The following is an 18,956-nucleotide window of genomic DNA, read 5'->3' on the forward strand; positions in this document are numbered from 1 at the left end:
TCATATTGGTATATGGTGAGATGTTAAGATAGACAAAGCAAGGGTCTAATTTTACGATATTACTTTAAAGGTGGAAACCCACCATACAATTAAAAAAAAATCCTTTAAATTCAAGAATTACTATCACTTTTTCTGACTGATTGTAACATTTGAAAAATCTGACCAAGTACCACACACCTGTGTTCAATTTTACCCCAATTATGCAAAAGAAATGATTGCAAACTATGAAAAAATTGCTTGCATCTAAATATTAAGAAATTGACAATCTACCATACACCATGCAATAGAAATTGATCAGAAAAATCCACCACTCCCGAATCCCGATCGACTTATATTGAAAAAAACAAGAATTTCGATCAGATTTATCGAATTAATAAAAAGAAAAGGAGCCTTTAATATCCCTGTACAAGCGATCATTTATATCAAATCGCCGTGGCTACTTTAAGAGTGATCAAGGATGACACGTTTCTAGTTCTGGTGAAGGAGAGAAGATCACCTAGTCTGATGGAAGCACTCTCTGTTTCATAAACTAAGGACAAAGTAATCCATGTGTAAAAATGTAAAGGCTAGTACACACCTTGCAATTTTCACTTCAGATCCTATTTCCGATTGAAAAAGACGTGTATATGCAGTGGCACTGGCAAGAACACAGACACCTATGCTGTGCTCCTTTTTTTCCTGCCTGAAAGAGTTAATATCGAGCTACGAAACTGACAGTTTTTCTCCAAACGGACCAAGTCGGGCTATAGCATCCCTCACTGATAATAAATTACAGCTATAAAAAATGTCCTCAGCAGACAACTGGGCTTCTGACTGCAAGGGATAGATAAAAAGGTCAAGGTTCATGTATTTTCCCTCTGAGATGCTTTAGACACTGCAGTTGAACAGATACAATAAAACATTAAATCTTCTTTGTAAATGTTTTATACATAAAATAAAACCATGAGATGTCTAAAAAAAAAGTCATTTTAGGAGTAGAAGCACAGAGTCATTTGTTTATTTCATTAGTTTATTTTCACCTCGGGTTCACTTTAAGAACTGTAGTGTGCATAGAAGAAATATATTTGTATACATTATGTTGCCTTATGTCTGTAAAAAAATCTTTTTGAAAACACTTGGTGATGACAGTGTTATGACAAAAACGGTGTATTTCATGCATGTGCCTTTTAATGATTAATCTTCTGTCATAATACCATTATAGATATCATATATAACATTTCAGTTACCTCCGAGCCTTTCAGTAAGATGTCAGCATGCTTGTCTAGATCCATATTGACAGTAGGTATTCCAGATTCATTGCCATAAACTATGTAAACACAGCCTACTTGGACATGGCCAAATGAGCTGGAGCCTGGAGCTCCTATGACCAAATCATCCCAGCCATCCATATTCATATCTGCTGTAGTAAGTGACCTGCACAAAAGCAACAGATTACTGTATTTAGAGACAATAAATTTATGTTGGATTCAAATTCAGTAAAAAAAACAAGAAAAAAAACCCTACCCTACCTGTAAACTGAACCAGTCATCCTTTCCATATAGCTGAAGGGTGTTAAAATGGGATTGTCAGCCATAAAATCAAATTCTCTGTGTTTATTATGCAGTCTACAACCTGACCCTGCATTTCAAGCATTCCAATATAATCATAAATGTTTCTGCTGTAATAAATCTTATCTCAGTCATCCTGGCTCTATCTGGTACATTGTCTAGGTCTAGGAGATGGAAGCTTAGCATCTCCCCTCCCACATTCATGGTCCTCACTGATCGACTGAGGGCAGTTCAGTGTGACATGAGACTGAGAGTGCAGTGCATGACATGTTCTATCTCTGCAGTGCATGGCCATTATTGAAATCAGTATTTATGCTATAAATGTGGAGAACAAGAAAAAAATGTGTCCATAAAAACAGGTTCTCCAATTCATTCAGCCTTGATTTTCTATCATTTTAGTAGAGAAAAAGTCATATTATTGACAAAGAACATTACTATTTGCTAAGGAATTCACCCTTCCTAAAGAACTCCCCAACATCTGCTCTTCTCAATTAGCTCTTTTTTCAGATGTTGATTTTACTAACATTTGCAGTGTTTAAGTAAGAAGAAGAATTCCTGCTGATCTGGCAATGTCACTTACCATCCAAGTCTGGAGTATGGTGAGGTCACAAAGTATGTGGCTGCAGGAGAATGGATGTGGTTTGAACTCTGGAAATTAAACATCCTGAATGCGGTCACTGCTTGATTGGCATTACTTATCAAGCGCAAAGAGCTCTGTAAAGATCACAAGTAAAAGGCATTATTCATAGCAAATAACTGAATAAACATCAACTTCCAGCACAAATTGTTTCGGTCTTGTGTAAGCACTCAATGGCAGAGCTTGTCTTTATCCAGGTACAGTATAAGCTTCTTGATAAGCTAATGTGAAATAAATCAGCTTGTGTCCGCTGTGATGTGATATTCGACTAGGCAGTCACACTTGCTCTACGCTAAAGCCCCATACACATGCTAGATAAAACTCAGCTGATGTGTACAGCGGCCCCCGATCCCTCTTGGCCGCTCGACCAGTGATCCGCCTGGCCGATGACTTTGGCTGACTGCTGGCTGAGAGTATTGTTCTCTTGACTTACCCATGACATCGTGCCCCCCACCACTCTTCCCCTGCATAGTAACAGAACACGTAAGCCTGCAGTCTAACAACACCTCTGTCAGCTTCACCCATTCATGTCGCTTGAGGATTTGGGTACCGATCTCTGATGGGCGACACGCCTCATACGTGTTTACGAGGCTTTATGCTGGGAATACACAGTTCATTTCTGGCACTCGATTCTCTGCTCAATTGTTTTTGCCGCTCGATCCTGCAGTCGATTCTCTTATCTTCCACTCATTTTTCTTATCTTTTTCCATTCGCTTCTATCAGAAATCGAGCGGTGAAACGATCAGGCGGGAGATCGGACATGTCGGAAATTATCTATCAAGCCATCTAAATGGCTCAAAACCGAACCGTGTATTCACAGCATTAGGGTTCTCCGGTGGGCGAAACAGGAACTTTGTATAGAACTAATCAGATATGGAAAACTAAGCAGTGATTCCTGTCAGCTTGACTGATTAATCAGTTGGCAGCTAATTAAGCAATGGTTTCCAAACCTGAATGGGCCTGTGAAAATTTCCTTTATTTATAAACAATAGTAAGCACTTGACTAAAGCAGTTGATTAAAAGAGAGAATGGAAATAACAATTGTACCTCTGCCCACTCATTCATTTCAAAGTAGACTCCAGACTCTGTTGAAACAACATGGGCTCCAGAGGACTCCATAACTGATGAGTTAAAATCTTGGTAGTATTCAGCCTTCTGTAGCTCCATTTTCTTTGCACTGTAAAGTATTACATTAAGTGTGAGTAAAATAACTCTTCTGTTGGCAGAAATATAAAAGTACTCTTGTAGGAAATAAAACACTGCAGTAATAGAAATAATGCTGTAATTGAAAAGCCTAGGAGCTCTGGACACTATAATTCATTCATCCGTTAGACTGTGCATTGAACTCCAGGCTCAAGTGACATAAGCCCAGGCAACCAAGCCACTCTATTACTGGTCTGTTGTTAAAATAAAAACAAAATAGCTGTAAATATATTAGTTAGGGAAGGTGCAGTCACATGACCACCGTGGCAAAGCCTCCTCTTTTCCAAAATCTCACTAACCAGCTCTCTCCCTTGGTATCTAGTTCTGAAAAGGTATATTATATCACAGCTTTCTGGCACGTATCTATCACAAACCCACCAATGAGAGACACAGGAGACATCTGTTAGAGAGGTCACTGGATTATTATTATTATTATTTAGTGTTTATATAGCGCTTACATCTTCAACAGCGCTTTACAGAGTATATAGTTGTGTCACTAACTGTCTCTCAAAAGAGCTCACAATTTAATCCGCAACTTAATCATCATAAGTCCATTGTAGTCTAGGGCCAAATGTAGGGGGAACCTACCAAGACAGAAGAGCCAGCCGTGCTGGGACGCCAGTCGGCTGCAAGTCCAAGACGCCACCAGCTTTTTGCATTACGCAGCAACTGCCAAAGAAAAGGGCCCCGACCTCATCGGCTGACCTGATTGCTGACACCATGGTGCAAGATTGCCAGCGAAGATGCGGGTAAGATCTAATCTATATCGATACTTTTACATGACATGCCCCTGCAATGGATAGACTCTGGCATTATCAATATAAAGAATTGTGCTGACTGCACTGCTTGCTACTACGCTTACTGAAGCTGCCTGAACCTAACTAATGGACTGGGACTGTCGCAGTGTTACCAATATCACCCTTACCAACTAACATCTTCATTAATTTGCCAGCTGCACCTACTGAAACAGATAGCAAGACTAGGAGGAATGATTGAGGTGACTGGAATTGTGTGAATGAATCACTGGCTGGCCAGATATGTACTTTAAGCAGGCTCTGCAACATGTTCCCTGTTTTTAACTATTTTTATTTCCTAACTTTTGATATAATACATTTTGATATCTATGAAATCTGTACACGTTATACTGTGCATTTTCTATTGTTACAAGTTCCAAGAACTGGTTGTGTATGGGACTGCGGGATACTCGAATATTTGAGGAGAGTGATTGAATTTTCTACACTTCTCCCTCACTTACTGACCTGCAGTCAACTGGATAACACAGTGATCTCTTGATCTGTGTATTTATTTTGTAGCACTAGTCAGTTAGCCTGTGAAAAATTACTCCAATTACTCCAAACTTGTCTGCGATCTACAGTGACCATATACAAATAAATCTAGCCAATTCTGTGAAAAAAAGGGTAAGCTGTCTCATCTCTGTCTTGTTTCTTTACCTCAAACTGGTAGAGAATCGCAATAGAAGCTCCCTCACCCCTATGCACATAAGTACATCCTCACTCAATTGTGTATGACCCACCCCTTTCAATTCTATCACATACTCATCTGTGTAACCCACTCTCCCTTTGTGCTTCCTTACTCATTTTGTGTCCTACCCACCTGACCAGTACTCTGTCCAGGCATCCATTTCTTTGCTTGTGCTTATTAATAAGCAAATTGTGAATTTACAATGTAAAAGGATTTACAGCCAAAATGTGCTGTACAGGACTGGATATGCAACACACAAATGCACAGTTAATTCCAGGCTAGTAGCCAAGCACCTTTACAAGTTAACCAAAAATGTTGGAAACTATGATTTACATCAATATATTTTTTTAAATTTAACAAAAAAGTCAGATTCAGTTATCAGATAGTTAACTTACACTTTTGGTTCCCTTATCTGGACGTTGCACTGGATAAAAACAGGATTTTCAGGCAAATAACAGTCACTAAGGCAAAATGAAGACAAAAGTGATTAAATCTAGGAATGTATTCCTATACGAGGTTATTTACTAAATCAAAAACTAAAGCACAAAACAAGTTTGTTTCGACTGGACAAGTTTTTGTGTTCTTAAACTGTGCTGTCCAGCTGCTAGCCAGAGCTCTTGTTGTGACCAATCCACTGCTTGCTTTTTTACTTCTCCTCCTTGGCAACCCTCCCTCAAGTGTCCCTGAATTCAGAGCAACTGTGCAGTGATGTTGCCCCATGTCCCTGTGAGTTGGAGCAATGCACACTTCAACTGCATCACCCAGGACATCATTATTCATCTGCACAGGGCGGAAGGTTTGCAGCCAGGGCTGCTGCCACGAAGTCTAGGGTGCAATGCTGGAGGACAGAGGAGGAGTCACCTGACAGGTGAGTCAATTATTTTTATTTTCAGGTGCTTTTTAGGAGGGAAACACTGCCTAATTATATGGAGACTAACTGTCTTCAGGGGAGTTTACAATCTAATCCCTGCCATTATGTCATTAACTGTCCTCAGAATAGAGAACAATCTTAATCTCTGCCTTAATGTCACCGTCTTCAGAGGATCTTACAATTTAATTCTTGCCATCGTGTCACTAACTGCCCTCAGAGAAGCTTACACTTTCATCCTTGCCATCTTGTCACCAACTGTCTTCAGAGGAGCTTACAATACAATCATTGCATCATGTCACTAACAGTCCTCAAAGGAACTTACAATCTAATCCCTATCAGAGTTCATCATAAAGGGCAAAGTGATCTCAGAGTTAATTATAGTGAGTTAACCACTTAAGGACTGCAGTCATAAAACCCCTTAAGGACCAGAGCCTTTTTTTCCATTCGGACCACTGCAGCTTTCACGGTTTATTGCTCAGTCATACAACCTACCACCTAAATGAATTTTACCTCCTTTTCTTGTCACTAATACAGCTTTCTTTCGGTGCTATTTGATTGCTGCTGCGAGTTTTACTTTTTATTATATTCATCAAAAAAGACATGAATTTTGTCAAAAAATGACTTTTTTAACTTTCTGTGCTGACATTTTTCAAATAAAGTAAAATTTCCTATACATTTGAGCGCGAAAGTTATTCTGCTACATGTCTTTGATAAAAAAAAAACATTCAGTGTATATTTATTGGATTGGGTAAAAGTTATAGCGTTTACAAACTATGGTGCCAAAAGTGAATTTTCCCATTTTCAAGCATCTCTGACTTTTCTGCGCACCTGTCAGGTTTCATGAGGGGCTAAAATTCCAGGATAGTACAAATCCCCACCAAATGACCCCATTTTGGAAAGAAGACATCCCAAAGTATTCAGTGAGAGGCATGGTGAGTTCATAGAAGATTTTATTTTTTGTCACAAGTTAGCGGAAAATGACACTTTGTAACAAAAAAAAAAAAAAAAAAGTTTCCATTTCTTCTAACTTGCGACAAAAAAAAATGAAATCTGCCACGGACTCACTATGCTACTCTCTGAATACCTTGAAGTGTCTACTTTCCAAAATGGGGTCATTTGTGGGGTGTGTTCACTGTCCTGGCATTTTGGGGGGTGCCTAATTGTAAGCACCCCTGTAAAGCCTAAAGATGCTCATTGGACTTTGGGCCCCTTAGCGCAGTTAGGCTGCAAAAAAGTGCCACACATGTGGTATTGCCGTACTCAGGTGAAGTAGTATAATGTGTTTTGGGGTGTATTTTTACACATACCCATGCTGGGTGGGAGAAATATCTCCGTAAATGACAATTGTTTTATTTTTTTTACACACAATTGTCAATTTATAGAGATATTTCTCCCACTCAGCATGGGTATGTGGAAAAATACACCCCAAAACACATTATACTACTTCTCCTGAGTACGGTGATACCACATGTGTGGCACTTTTTTGCACCCTAACTGCGCTAAGGGGCCCAAAGTCCAATGAGTACCTTTAGGATTTCACAGGTCATTTTGAGAAATTTCGTTTCAAGACTGCTCCTCACGGTTTAGGGCCCCTAAAATGCCAGGACAGTATAGGAATCCCACAAATTACCCCATTTTAGAAAGAAGACACCCCAAGGTATTCCATTAGGAGGATGGTGAGTTCATAGAAGATTTTTTTTTTTTGTCACAAGTTAGTGGAAATTGATTTTAATTGTTTTTTTTCACAAAGTGTCATTTTCCGCTAACTTGTGACAAAAATAAAATCTTCTATGAACTCACCATACTCCTAACGGAATACCTTGGGGTGTCTTCTTTCTAAAATGGGGTCATTTGTGGGGTTCCTATACTGCCCTGGCATTTTAGGGGCCCTAAACCGTGAGGAGTAGTCTTGAAACCAAATGTCGCAAAATGACCTGTGAAATCCTAAAGGTACTCATTGGACTTTGGGCCCCTTAGCGCACTTAGGGTGCAAAAAAGTGCCACACATGTGGTACCGCCGTACTCAGGAGAAGTAGTATAATGTGTTTTGGGGTGTATTTTTACACATACAGATGCTAGGTGGGAGAAATATCTCTGTAAATGACAATTATTTGATTTTTTTTACACACAATTGTCCATTTACAGAGAGATTTCTCCCACCCAGCATGGGTATGTATAAAAATACACCTCAAAACACATTATACTACTCCTTCTGAGTACGGCGATACCACATGTGTGACACTTTTTTGCAACCTAGGTGCGCTAAGGGGCCTAACGTCCTATTCACAGGTCATTTTGAGGCATTTGGATTCTAGACTACTCCTCACGGTTTAGGGCCCCTAAAATGCCAGGGCAGTATAGGAACCCCACAAGTGACCCCATTTTAGAAAGAAGACACCCCAAGGTATTCCGTTAGGGGTATGGTGAGTTCATAGAAGATTTTTTTTTTGTCACAAGTTAGCGGAAAATGACACTTTGTGAAAAAAAAAACAATACATATCAATTTCCGCTAACTTGTGACAAAAAATAAAATCTTCTATGAACTCACTATACTCCTAACGGAATACCTTGGGGTGTCTTCTTTCTAGAATGGGGTCATTTGTGGGGTTCCAATACTGCCCTGGCATTTTAGGGGCCCTAAACCGTGAGGAGTAGTCTTGAACCCAAATGTCTCAAAATGACCTGTGAAATCCTAAAGGTACTCATTGGACTTTGGGCCCCTTAGCACAGTTAGGCTGCAAAAAAGTGTCACACATGTGGTATCGCCGTACTCAGAAGAAGTAGTATAATGTGTTTTGTGGTGTATTTTTACATATAACCATGCTGGGTGGGAGAAATATCTCCGTAAATGACAATTGTTTTATTTTTTTTACACACAATTGTCAATTTATAGAGATATTTCTCCCACTCAGCATGGGTATGTGGAAAAATACACCCCAAAACACATTATACTACTTCTCCTGAGTACGGTGATACCACATGTGTGGCACTTTTTTGCACCCTAACTGCGCTAAGGGGCCCAAAGTCCAATGAGTACCTTTAGGATTTCACAGGTCATTTTGAGAAATTTCGTTTCAAGACTGCTCCTCACGGTTTAGGGCCCCTAAAATGCCAGGACAGTATAGGAATCCCACAAATTACCCCATTTTAGAAAGAAGACACCCCAAGGTATTCCATTAGGAGGATGGTGAGTTCATAGAAGATTTTTTTTTTTTGTCACAAGTTAGTGGAAATTGATTTTAATTGTTTTTTTTCACAAAGTGTCATTTTCCGCTAACTTGTGACAAAAATAAAATCTTCTATGAACTCACCATACTCCTAACGGAATACCTTGGGGTGTCTTCTTTCTAAAATGGGGTCATTTGTGGGGTTCCTATACTGCCCTGGCATTTTAGGGGCCCTAAACCGTGAGGAGTAGTCTTGAAACCAAATGTCGCAAAATGACCTGTGAAATCCTAAAGGTACTCATTGGACTTTGGGCCCCTTAGCGCACTTAGGGTGCAAAAAAGTGCCACACATGTGGTACCACCGTACTCAGGAGAAGTAGTATAATGTGTTTTGGGGTGTATTTTTACACATACAGATGCTAGGTGGGAGAAATATCTCTGTAAATGACAATTATTTGATTTTTTTTACACACAATTGTCCATTTACAGAGAGATTTCTCCCACCCAGCATGGGTATGTATAAAAATACACCTCAAAACACATTATACTACTCCTTCTGAGTACGGCGATACCACATGTGTGACACTTTTTTGCAACCTAGGTGCGCTAAGGGGCCTAACGTCCTATTCACAGGTCATTTTGAGGCATTTGGATTCTAGACTACTCCTCACGGTTTAGGGCCCCTAAAATGCCAGGGCAGTATAGGAACCCCACAAGTGACCCCATTTTAGAAAGAAGACACCCCAAGGTATTCCGTTAGGGGTATGGTGAGTTCATAGAAGATTTTTTTTTTGTCACAAGTTAGCGGAAAATGACACTTTGTGAAAAAAAAAAACAATACATATCAATTTCCGCTAACTTGTGACAAAAAATAAAATCTTCTATGAACTCACCATACTCCTAACGGAATACCTTGGGGTGTCTTCTTTCTAGAATGGGGTCATTTGTGGGGTTCCAATACTGCCCTGGCATTTTAGGGGCCCTAAACCGTGAGGAGTAGTCTTGAACCCAAATGTCTCAAAATGACCTGTGAAATCCTAAAGGTACTCATTGGACTTTGGGCCCCTTAGCACAGTTAGGCTGCAAAAAAGTGTCACACATGTGGTATCGCCGTACTCAGAAGAAGTAGTATAATGTGTTTTGTGGTGTATTTTTACATATAACCATGCTGGGTGGGAGAAATATCTCTGTAAATGACACATTTCTGATTTTTTTTACACACAATTGTCCATTTACAGAGAGATTTCTCCCACCCAGCATGGGTATGTGTAAAAATACACCACAAAACACATTATACTACTTCTTCTGAGTATGGCGATACTACATGTGTGACACTTTTTTGCAGCCTAGGTGCGCTAAGGGGCCCAAAGTCCTATTCACAGGTCATTTTGAGGCATTTGTTTTCTAGACTACTCCCCACGGTTTAGGGCCCCTAAAATGCCAGGGCAGTATAGGAACCCCACAAGTGACCCCATTTTAGAAAGACGACACCCCAAGGTATTCCGTTAGGGGTATGGTGAGTTCATAGAAGATTTTATTTTTTGTCACAAGTTAGTGAAAAATGACACTTTGTGAAAAAAACAATAAAAATCCAATTTCCGCTAACTTTTGACAAAAAATAAAATCTTCTATGAACTCATCATACACCTAACAGAATACCTTGGGGTGTCTTCTTTCTAAAATGGGGTCACTTGTGGGGTTCCTATACTGCCCTGGCATTGTACGGGCCCAAAACTGTGAGTAGTCTGGAAACCAAATTTCTCAAAATGACTGTTCAGGGGTATAAGCATCTGCAAATTTTGATGACAGGTGGTCTATGAGGGGGCAAATTTTGTGGAAACGGTCATAAGCAGGGTGGCCTCTTAGATGACAGGATGTATTGGGCCTGATCTGATGGATAGGAGTGCTAGGGGGGTGACAGGAGGTGATTGATGGGTGTCTCAGGGGGCGGTTAGAGGGGAAAATAGATGCAATCGATGCACTGGGGAGGTGATCGGAAGGGGGTCTGAGGGGGATCGGAGGGTTTGGCCGAGTGATCAGGAGCCCACACGGGGCAAATTAGGGCCTGATCTGATGGGTAGGTGTGCTAGGGGGTGACAGGAGGTGATTTATGGGTGTCTCAAGGTGTGATTAGAGGGGGGAAATAGATGCAAGCAATGCACTAGCGAGGTGATCAGGGCTGGGGTCTAAGGGCGTTCTGAGGTGTGGGCGGGTGATTGGGTGCCCGCAAGGGGCAGATTAGGGTCTAATCTGATGGGTAACAGTGACAGGTGGTGATAGGGGGTGATTGATGGGTAATTAGTGGGTGTTTAGAGGAGAGAAGAGATGTAAACACTGCACTTGGGAGGTGATCTGATGTCGGATCTGCGGGCGATCTATTGGTGTGGGTGGGTGATCAGATTGCCCGCAAGGGGCAGGTTAGGGGCTGATTGATGGGTGGCAGTGACAGGGGGTGATTGATGGGTGGCCGTGACAGGGGGTGATTGACAGGTGATCAGTGGGTTATTACAGGGAAGAACGGATGTAAATAATGCACTGGCGAATCGATAAGGGGGGGTTTGAGGGCAATCTGAGCGTGTGGGCGGGCGATTGGGTGCCCGCAAGGGTCTAATCTGATGGGTAACAGTGACAGGTGGTGATAGGGGGTGATTGATGGGTGATTGATGGGTAATTAGTGGGTGTTTAGAGGAGAGAATAGATGTAAACGATGGATTTGGGAGGTGATCTGATGTCGGATCTGCGGGCGATCTATTGGTGTGGGTGGGTGATCAGATTGCCCGCAAGGGGCAGGTTAGGGGCTGATTGATGGGTGGCAGTGACAGGGGGTGATTGATGGGTGGCAGTGACAGGGGGTGATTGACAGGTGATCAGTGGGTTATTACAGGGAAGAACGGATGTAAATAATGCACTGGCGAATTGATAAGGGGGGGGTTGAGGGCAATCTGAGCGTGTGGGCGGGCGATTGGGTGCCCGCAAGGGTCTAATCTGATGGGTAACAGTGACAGGTGGTGATAGGGGGTGATTGATGGGTGATTGATGGGTAATTAGTGGGTGTTTAGAGGAGAGAATAGATGTAAACGATGGATTTGGGAGGTGATCTGATGTCAGATCTGCGGGCGATCTATTGGTGTGGGTGGGTGATCAGATTGCCCGCAAGGGGCAGGTTAGGGGCTGATTGATGAGTGGCAGTGACAGGGGGTGATTGACGGGTGATTGGCGGGTGATTGACAGGTGATCAGGGGGGATAGATGCATACAGTACACAGGGGGGGGGAGGGTCTGGGGGGGTCTGGGGAGAATCTGAGGGGTGGGGGGGTGATCAGAAGGGAGCAGGGGGCAGTTTAGGGACTAAAAAAAAAAATAGCGTTGACAGATAGTGACAGGGAGTGATTGATGGGTGATTAGGGGGGTGATTGTGTGCAAATGGTGGTCTGGGGGGTGGGCAGGGGGGGGTCTGAGGGGTACTGTGGGCGATCAGGGGGCAGGGGGGGGCAGATCAGTGTGTTTGGGTGCAGACTAGGGTGGCTGCAGCCTGCCCTGGTGGTCCCTCGGACACTGGGACCACCAGGGCAGGAGGCAGCCTGTATAATACACTTTGTAAACATTACAAAGCGTATTATACGCTTCCTATCCGGGGATCGTCGGGTTAACAACCCGCCGGCGCTTCCGATTGGCCGGCGGGTTGACGTCGCGGGTGGGCGGAGCCTATTGCCGGTGGATGCGCGCGCATCCCAGCGCGCGATCCCCGGCCAGAGAGTGCCCCAGGACCTGACGCCAATCTGCGTTACGTGGTCCTGGGGCTGCCACTTTGCCGCCGCCAATATGAAGTAGGCGGTCGGCAAGTGGTTAATCCACTTGTCATTTCAGTTATTTTGTTGCACTAAAAAGAAGAAGGCGCGGCACTCCCATTCAACTAGACAGTGGAAGGAATAAAAAGCAAAAGCCACTCTCACCATTTCCAACTGGATCCTTGCTGTCGATCACTGCTAGGACATGTGCTCCGCCATATAATAGGAACAGACGTAGTCAATCTTAGTAGTGAGGAGAAGAAAGATGCGTGCACCTTCCGTCCATAAACATCCGTGTTTATTTCAGCAGTGACAATAAAGTTTCACATAGGATCCGTCACAATATGACGGATCCTATGTGAAACTTTATTGTCACTGCTGAAATAAACACGGATGTTTATGGACGGAAGGTGCACGCATCTTTCTTCTCCTCACTACTAAGATTTCAGTTATTTTGATCCATATTATCCCACAATTAGTACCGCATGTACTCAATTTATTGTAGCCGACCTTCTACCGAGTAAAAAAACTTGGCCCTCTGTGTCCATGAAGTCAGACAGCACTGTTCTAGAAAATTTCAATTTAAATGGACCTATGCATTTGAGCTAAAGAAGAGTAGGTAATTTAAGTAATATATACAAGAAAGGAGTAGCTATGCTCATCCTGCTTAGGGACCAATTTTTTTAAATGGAAGAGCAGGTGCTGGGGGGAGTGGAAATTGTACATAAAAACAATCATTAACCCCCTGCTCTCATGACACTCACATCAAGCTGGAACACTAGAAGCATTAAAAACAACTAGGTTGCAAGATTATGCAGTTGAAGAAAGTGAACATTAACTTTCAAATGGATTGCATGCAATAGCATTGTGTACTAGACCCTTTAAGTTTTCCCTTTATGGTACGAGCCATCGCTGGCAGGCCCGGATTTCTGCAAAGGCCACAAAGGCCATGGGCTAGGGCGATAAAATCAGATAAGATCAGAAGGGCGGCATGACTTGGAGAGAGAAGAGGTCATATGTCAAAGTAAATCATCTCCTCTGTTCCCGCAGCGCAGCCAGCCAGCGCCCTGCTCTGCACTAATGAATTCCAGAGTTCCCCAATCCCTGCACCTCTCACTTCCTGATGTGTTATAACAATCAGGATCAATCATAACTGTCACCTGATGATCCAATTATATATATGATCAACATACAGTACAAGTGGATGTGAGAAATACCAGGGATTTACATTACAAAGCAGATAAAACTAAGTTCCGCTGAGTTCTAATGCAGGCATTCACAAACATTTCTGCTAGTTTCTTTGCCTTCTTTTTTACAGCTGTGACACTGACCCCAGCAGTTGTAAATTACACTTTCTTATCTAGCCGTAATTTATTGCTTTTTTTTCTTCCTAGCCAGTGATCTCGTCTCTGCTTAAGTTAACTCTTTCCTGACTCATTTTCTGTCCGTCAGCTCCGACCATCTATAAGAACTGCTGCAGCCTGGAATAAAAATGCTGTATGCTTCCCTTTCATTGCTAAACTGTCACTGTCACCTGAGCGGTTACTACCTCTATGCTAGTGTGTATGGGGGGCGTGGCAAGATGGTGAGCTGAGAAGTCGCATCTCTCGGAGCTCCGCTGCCTAGTTCCACTAATAACACTTTATTCTGCATTGCCGTCACACTCAGAGACGCAAATACTACTGCCGATCTGCTGCTAAATAAGATTACACACTGGAGTCGTGGTGTGACCCCCCGCAGGCGAGCGAAAACGAAATTGGCTCCAAGCAGACGTCCACGTCGCAGTGCTGGGACATTGTAGGTGGTCCGGCTCGCCTGCAGAGAGAACCTCGCAGATTCCACCCATATTCAGATATGCCCCCCAAAGGATCTAAAGGTAAAGATAAGGAAGAGACCGTGGAGAATTTGGAAGAAATTCCTAGCACCTCGGCACAACAGAGACCAACAACGCGGGGCAAACAGAGTAAAGAAGCGGATAGCGGGGCAGAACACATGGCAGAGGAAACTTCAATGCCCAGCCCTGCCGAACTCCTTGAGGCTATCAAACTCTGTCAAGCTACCCTAACTAAGAAGATTGACAACATGGAGGTGAACCTGGGGCTACTTAGGAGCGACCTAGCCAAAATTAGAGGACGCACTACAGAGCTGGAACAACGCACCTCGGACCTTGAGGACACAGTGCAGACACACCGCGTGGCCATCCCCGCTATGCAGCTGCGTCTTAACCAGCTAGAAAACCGGGCTATTGATGCCGAAAACAGGAACCGAAGGAACAACCTCAGAATTCTAGGCATACCTGAAAAGGCTGAAGGCACCGACATGATATCTTTTCTTGAAAATCTTCTTAAGCAGCTCCTGCCAGAAGCTACATTTTCCCGTTTCTTCGTGATTGAAAGAGCCCACCGCATGGCAATTAAAAAGAATCCTCCTGGAGCTTTGCCGAGACCGGTAATCTTCAAAGTATTAAACTTCAAAGATAGAGATGCGATCCTGAACGCTTCCAGGGAAACAGGAGAACTTACCTACCAAAATACCAAGCTCATGATCTTTCCCGATTATACTGCAGAGACACAGCGACAGAGACAGTCTTTTCAGCAGGTGAAGACTAAGCTTCGGGAAAGACAGCTGAAATATGCCATGCTGTTTCCAGCTAAGCTCCGGGTACAGGATGGGGACAAGGTCCTTATCTTTAAAACCCCCGCCGAGGCCACGAAGTGGACTGATTCTCTCCCGGCTAAGTAATGTCGCCCTTCTTTGATGTTTATGCCTGGATGTACTTCCCTTTGCAAGCTAATGTTTATATCAGTTGCTGAACGTGAGTACTGCACCAATTATAACTTTATTGTTTCCTGGCAAACGATAGTTGCTACCTGCATTCTTTGAAGAAGACAGGTATGTGGGGTGAGTTTTGTACTTTCAAACTGCCAATGTTTTTTTCCCTACAACTGTTTGCCTCTTTAAAATGGTGGACACTATTGCTGAACTCCCTGCTGACTCCCCCATTTCTTTATATGTTTACTGCCCGCCCCTCTTCTTGTCCACTTTGCCCGGGAACTTGTGGCTCCTCCTCACACCGATTAACGGACATAGTAGGGAGAGACACCTGCCCCTCGTGCTTGTCCTTGATGTGCTACACTGAACAATTAATTTAGTGTGTTGGTTCGGCTGCCGGTGTAAATTGAACATCCAGAGACTGTAGCAGCTCCATCCTACTCCAAGCTTTACTGTTAGGAGGAACAAGGAGTCAACATAATGCCCTTCATATTGTTCTCAGGACCATCGCCCTTTTTTGCAATAACAAACTTTATAATACTCATACAAAGATCCTATTCTTGCTGCAGCTTTGGGCATGACCGTCAGTTATGCAAATGTACTGCTAAAATAATACTTACTGCATGGACAAACCAGCTCATCTGCAAACAATCGATATAATGTAATGCCATCCTGCCTTTATTTGAATGTACATAGTTATGTAGATTGCTTTAGAGATACTTGAGATGGGGCAAGCTTAATATCACTGCACTGGATATGTCGGGGACTCTACGTCCACTTTATAACGGGGCTAGGCTAATATGATCATCGCAAGCACCTGCTTACAATTCAATTAAATAATTAAAATTCAAGGAATGCCATTTCATGCCCCCGTGGGGCTTGGGGGGAGAGGGACTAAATCCTACATTCAGTTTCTCATGTTATAGCAGCTAAGTACGTTTTGCATAGGCAACTTCATATGCCTATCGGTTCTTTTAAATTGTTCAGTTTGTGATTGGAGACTCCAGGCACATAGTTCCTCCATACAATTTCAAAATTTCAGTTTTGCGTTCTGACAAATGTTAGTTTACTAACTAATGAGTTGGTTGGCGGGGTGAGCGCTCCCGGATAAGGCATGGACAGCAGGCAGGCTATGTAATCAATATTCTGGGTTTGAACAAAGGGTTATACACTAGGGTTTTTATTTACTGTGCACATTTATACAGTTTACATGTTTATGTATAAACCTTGGTAAATTGTAACAACATGGAACAATATGTTCTTTTAATATACCCGCACGGAAAGAATTTGAGCCGCTGAAACTGTTACACTAAGAAATGTAATGCTATTACTTGTTTTGGGCACTGGAGGGCAGTGTGGGCCAACAATTATAAATACTATGCAATTGACCAGCAGCCGTTCCTAGGTGCACTTTTCATGTGAAGCAAACTAATATACAGAACAGGTGTACAAGGAATGGCTACATACCAACACCTGCTTCAATCATCTCTATGTTTGATCCACGTGGTTTGTGGCTTCTAAAGCAGGCCTATGCTGCTCTCTTGTGTCCAGGACTATTATACTTCATATTGAAATGTTGAATTCCCTCTATGCTAGGCATATAGTACTAACTAGATCTTTTAGCTCAAACCAAATGCGTCATCCATATCTAAGGTTGCAAAATGGCCCCCTGCCTGTTAATATGTTATGCCCCATTGCCAGCTCAATAAGGGCCTTTTCCACTGGCAGTTGCGGCGCACGGGCGACGGATTACGGTTGTGATTTTTCATCAATTCTGTTATGTGATGGTGATTACGATTTCTATTTCCATTGTATTATCACTTTGGATGTCGCTCCAGAATGCGACCGCGATCCGCAATTTGTGATTTCTAAGTCAAGTCACTGTGGTGGGAAATATTTCCCACGATTTTTATGTTAAGCAATAACCCTAGCCAATTAAAATCACTAGTGATCTGCGGCTTTGCGGTTCGGCTGTGTAGTGGAAAAGGGCCCTAACTTCTTAAAGATCTCCTGTGAGTACCCGGTTCAACAGCCTGCAATTTGAATCTGTTGGCGCCTTGCCCCGTGCGCTCATCCGCGCTCCTTTCATGCTACTCTATATACCGTTTAAGCATAAAACCTCCTACATTGATAGGTGCAACTGGGCAGCGGACCCACCTCACCGTTACCACCGCCACCCCCCAGGTAGGACATTTTCCTACATTATTCTTTTTTCTGGGTCTCCGGTTTTTAGATCCAGGACACAAGTGTTTTTGGGCTTCGTTGGGATTAAGCTGTAGTAAAGTTAAAGTTTAAATTTAGTACTACAGCAGGGGTTTTTAGTTGTATACCACAAGCACAATGTATGTTCTTTCTACTCTACAAACTTTATCAATGTCACACTCTAATTCACTCAACCAACGCAAGGGCTCAACCATATTTGCTGTACCATATTTAACACAAGATGTAAGATCTTTTGCATTTATTATTAAACATATCTGCTGGGGATGGAGACCTCCCTGAAAATACTCTCGTGGAATATCAGAGGCATAAGATCTCCCTTTAAAAGGTCACTCATGTTCCAATACCTTAACAAAAATAAACCCCATATACTGATACTCCAGGAGACTCACTTAGACGGGTCTCTGGCCAAGTCATTGGTTAAACCATGGGTCCACCGAGCCTTCCACTCCACCTACTCTAGCTTTGCGCGGGGGGTTACGATTCTTATCAATAAATCCCTTACCTACAAATTCGTTAATGCATTCCCAGACTCTGATGGAAGATACATTATACTACACATAGCAATCTGTGGCACTTTATACTGTATTGTGGGTATATATGCTCCTCCACCTTTACAGACGGCCCTACTGGAGGAATTAGCTCTCAAGTTACAGAAATATTTACCTGCAAAGCTCCTTATTATTGGAGACTTTAACGATATCATTGCCTCACAGCTGGACTCCACTAATAGGACACGTACTGCTAACACTGACCTAACCAATTGGGCTGACTCCTTGGCACTTACAGAGGTATGGAGGTGGAAGAATTCTCAAAAGATTGCATTCTCTCACTTCTCTTCCACCCACAAATCAGCTTCAAGAATCGACTTAGCATTTGGTAATACAGACATGTTAACCTCAATTTCTACTGCTACATATCTACCTAGCGGTCTTTCGGACCATGCTCCCCTTGAAATTACATGCTCTCAACCTACCCACGCCAATAAATCACTGTGGAGACTGAATCCAAAATGGATTAGTGACGAGACTATAGCAGGGAAAATTACAACTGCTATTAACCAATACTGGGATACTAATATAGACACCGCCTCTACTCCCAATGTATGGGACGCCTTTAAGGCAACGATTAGGGGAGAGTATATAAGTCAGATTAAAGCCTGTAGGAAGGAGTTCGACACGACCCTGACCTCTCTCACTCATCTTGAGGAAGCAGCCTCACAACAATTTGCAGATACCCCCTCTGAATCAACATACGCAGAATTGATGCA

At 42.7% G+C, this 18,956-nt stretch overlaps 1 protein-coding gene across 4 annotated transcripts in view; it reads right to left on the bottom strand.

The window, feature by feature from the left end:
- GPLD1 (glycosylphosphatidylinositol specific phospholipase D1) overlaps positions 1–18,956 on the bottom strand; it is a 90,268-nt gene that overhangs the window by 32,240 nt on the left and 39,072 nt on the right. For all 4 annotated transcript variants that reach the window (XM_068236978.1, XM_068236976.1, XM_068236979.1 and 1 more), the window contains 4 exons: positions 5,265–5,330; positions 3,232–3,361; positions 2,128–2,261; positions 1,227–1,413 (listed from right to left, as the gene is read on the bottom strand). In XM_068236978.1, the coding sequence (XP_068093079.1) occupies positions 1,227–1,413; positions 2,128–2,261; positions 3,232–3,361; positions 5,265–5,330 (517 nt within the window). The remainder of the gene's footprint in view (positions 1–1,226; positions 1,414–2,127; positions 2,262–3,231; positions 3,362–5,264; positions 5,331–18,956) is intronic.

The sequence above is a fragment of the Hyperolius riggenbachi genome, chromosome 5, assembly GCF_040937935.1.
Source record: "Hyperolius riggenbachi isolate aHypRig1 chromosome 5, aHypRig1.pri, whole genome shotgun sequence".
NCBI lineage: Eukaryota > Metazoa > Chordata > Amphibia > Anura > Hyperoliidae > Hyperolius > Hyperolius riggenbachi.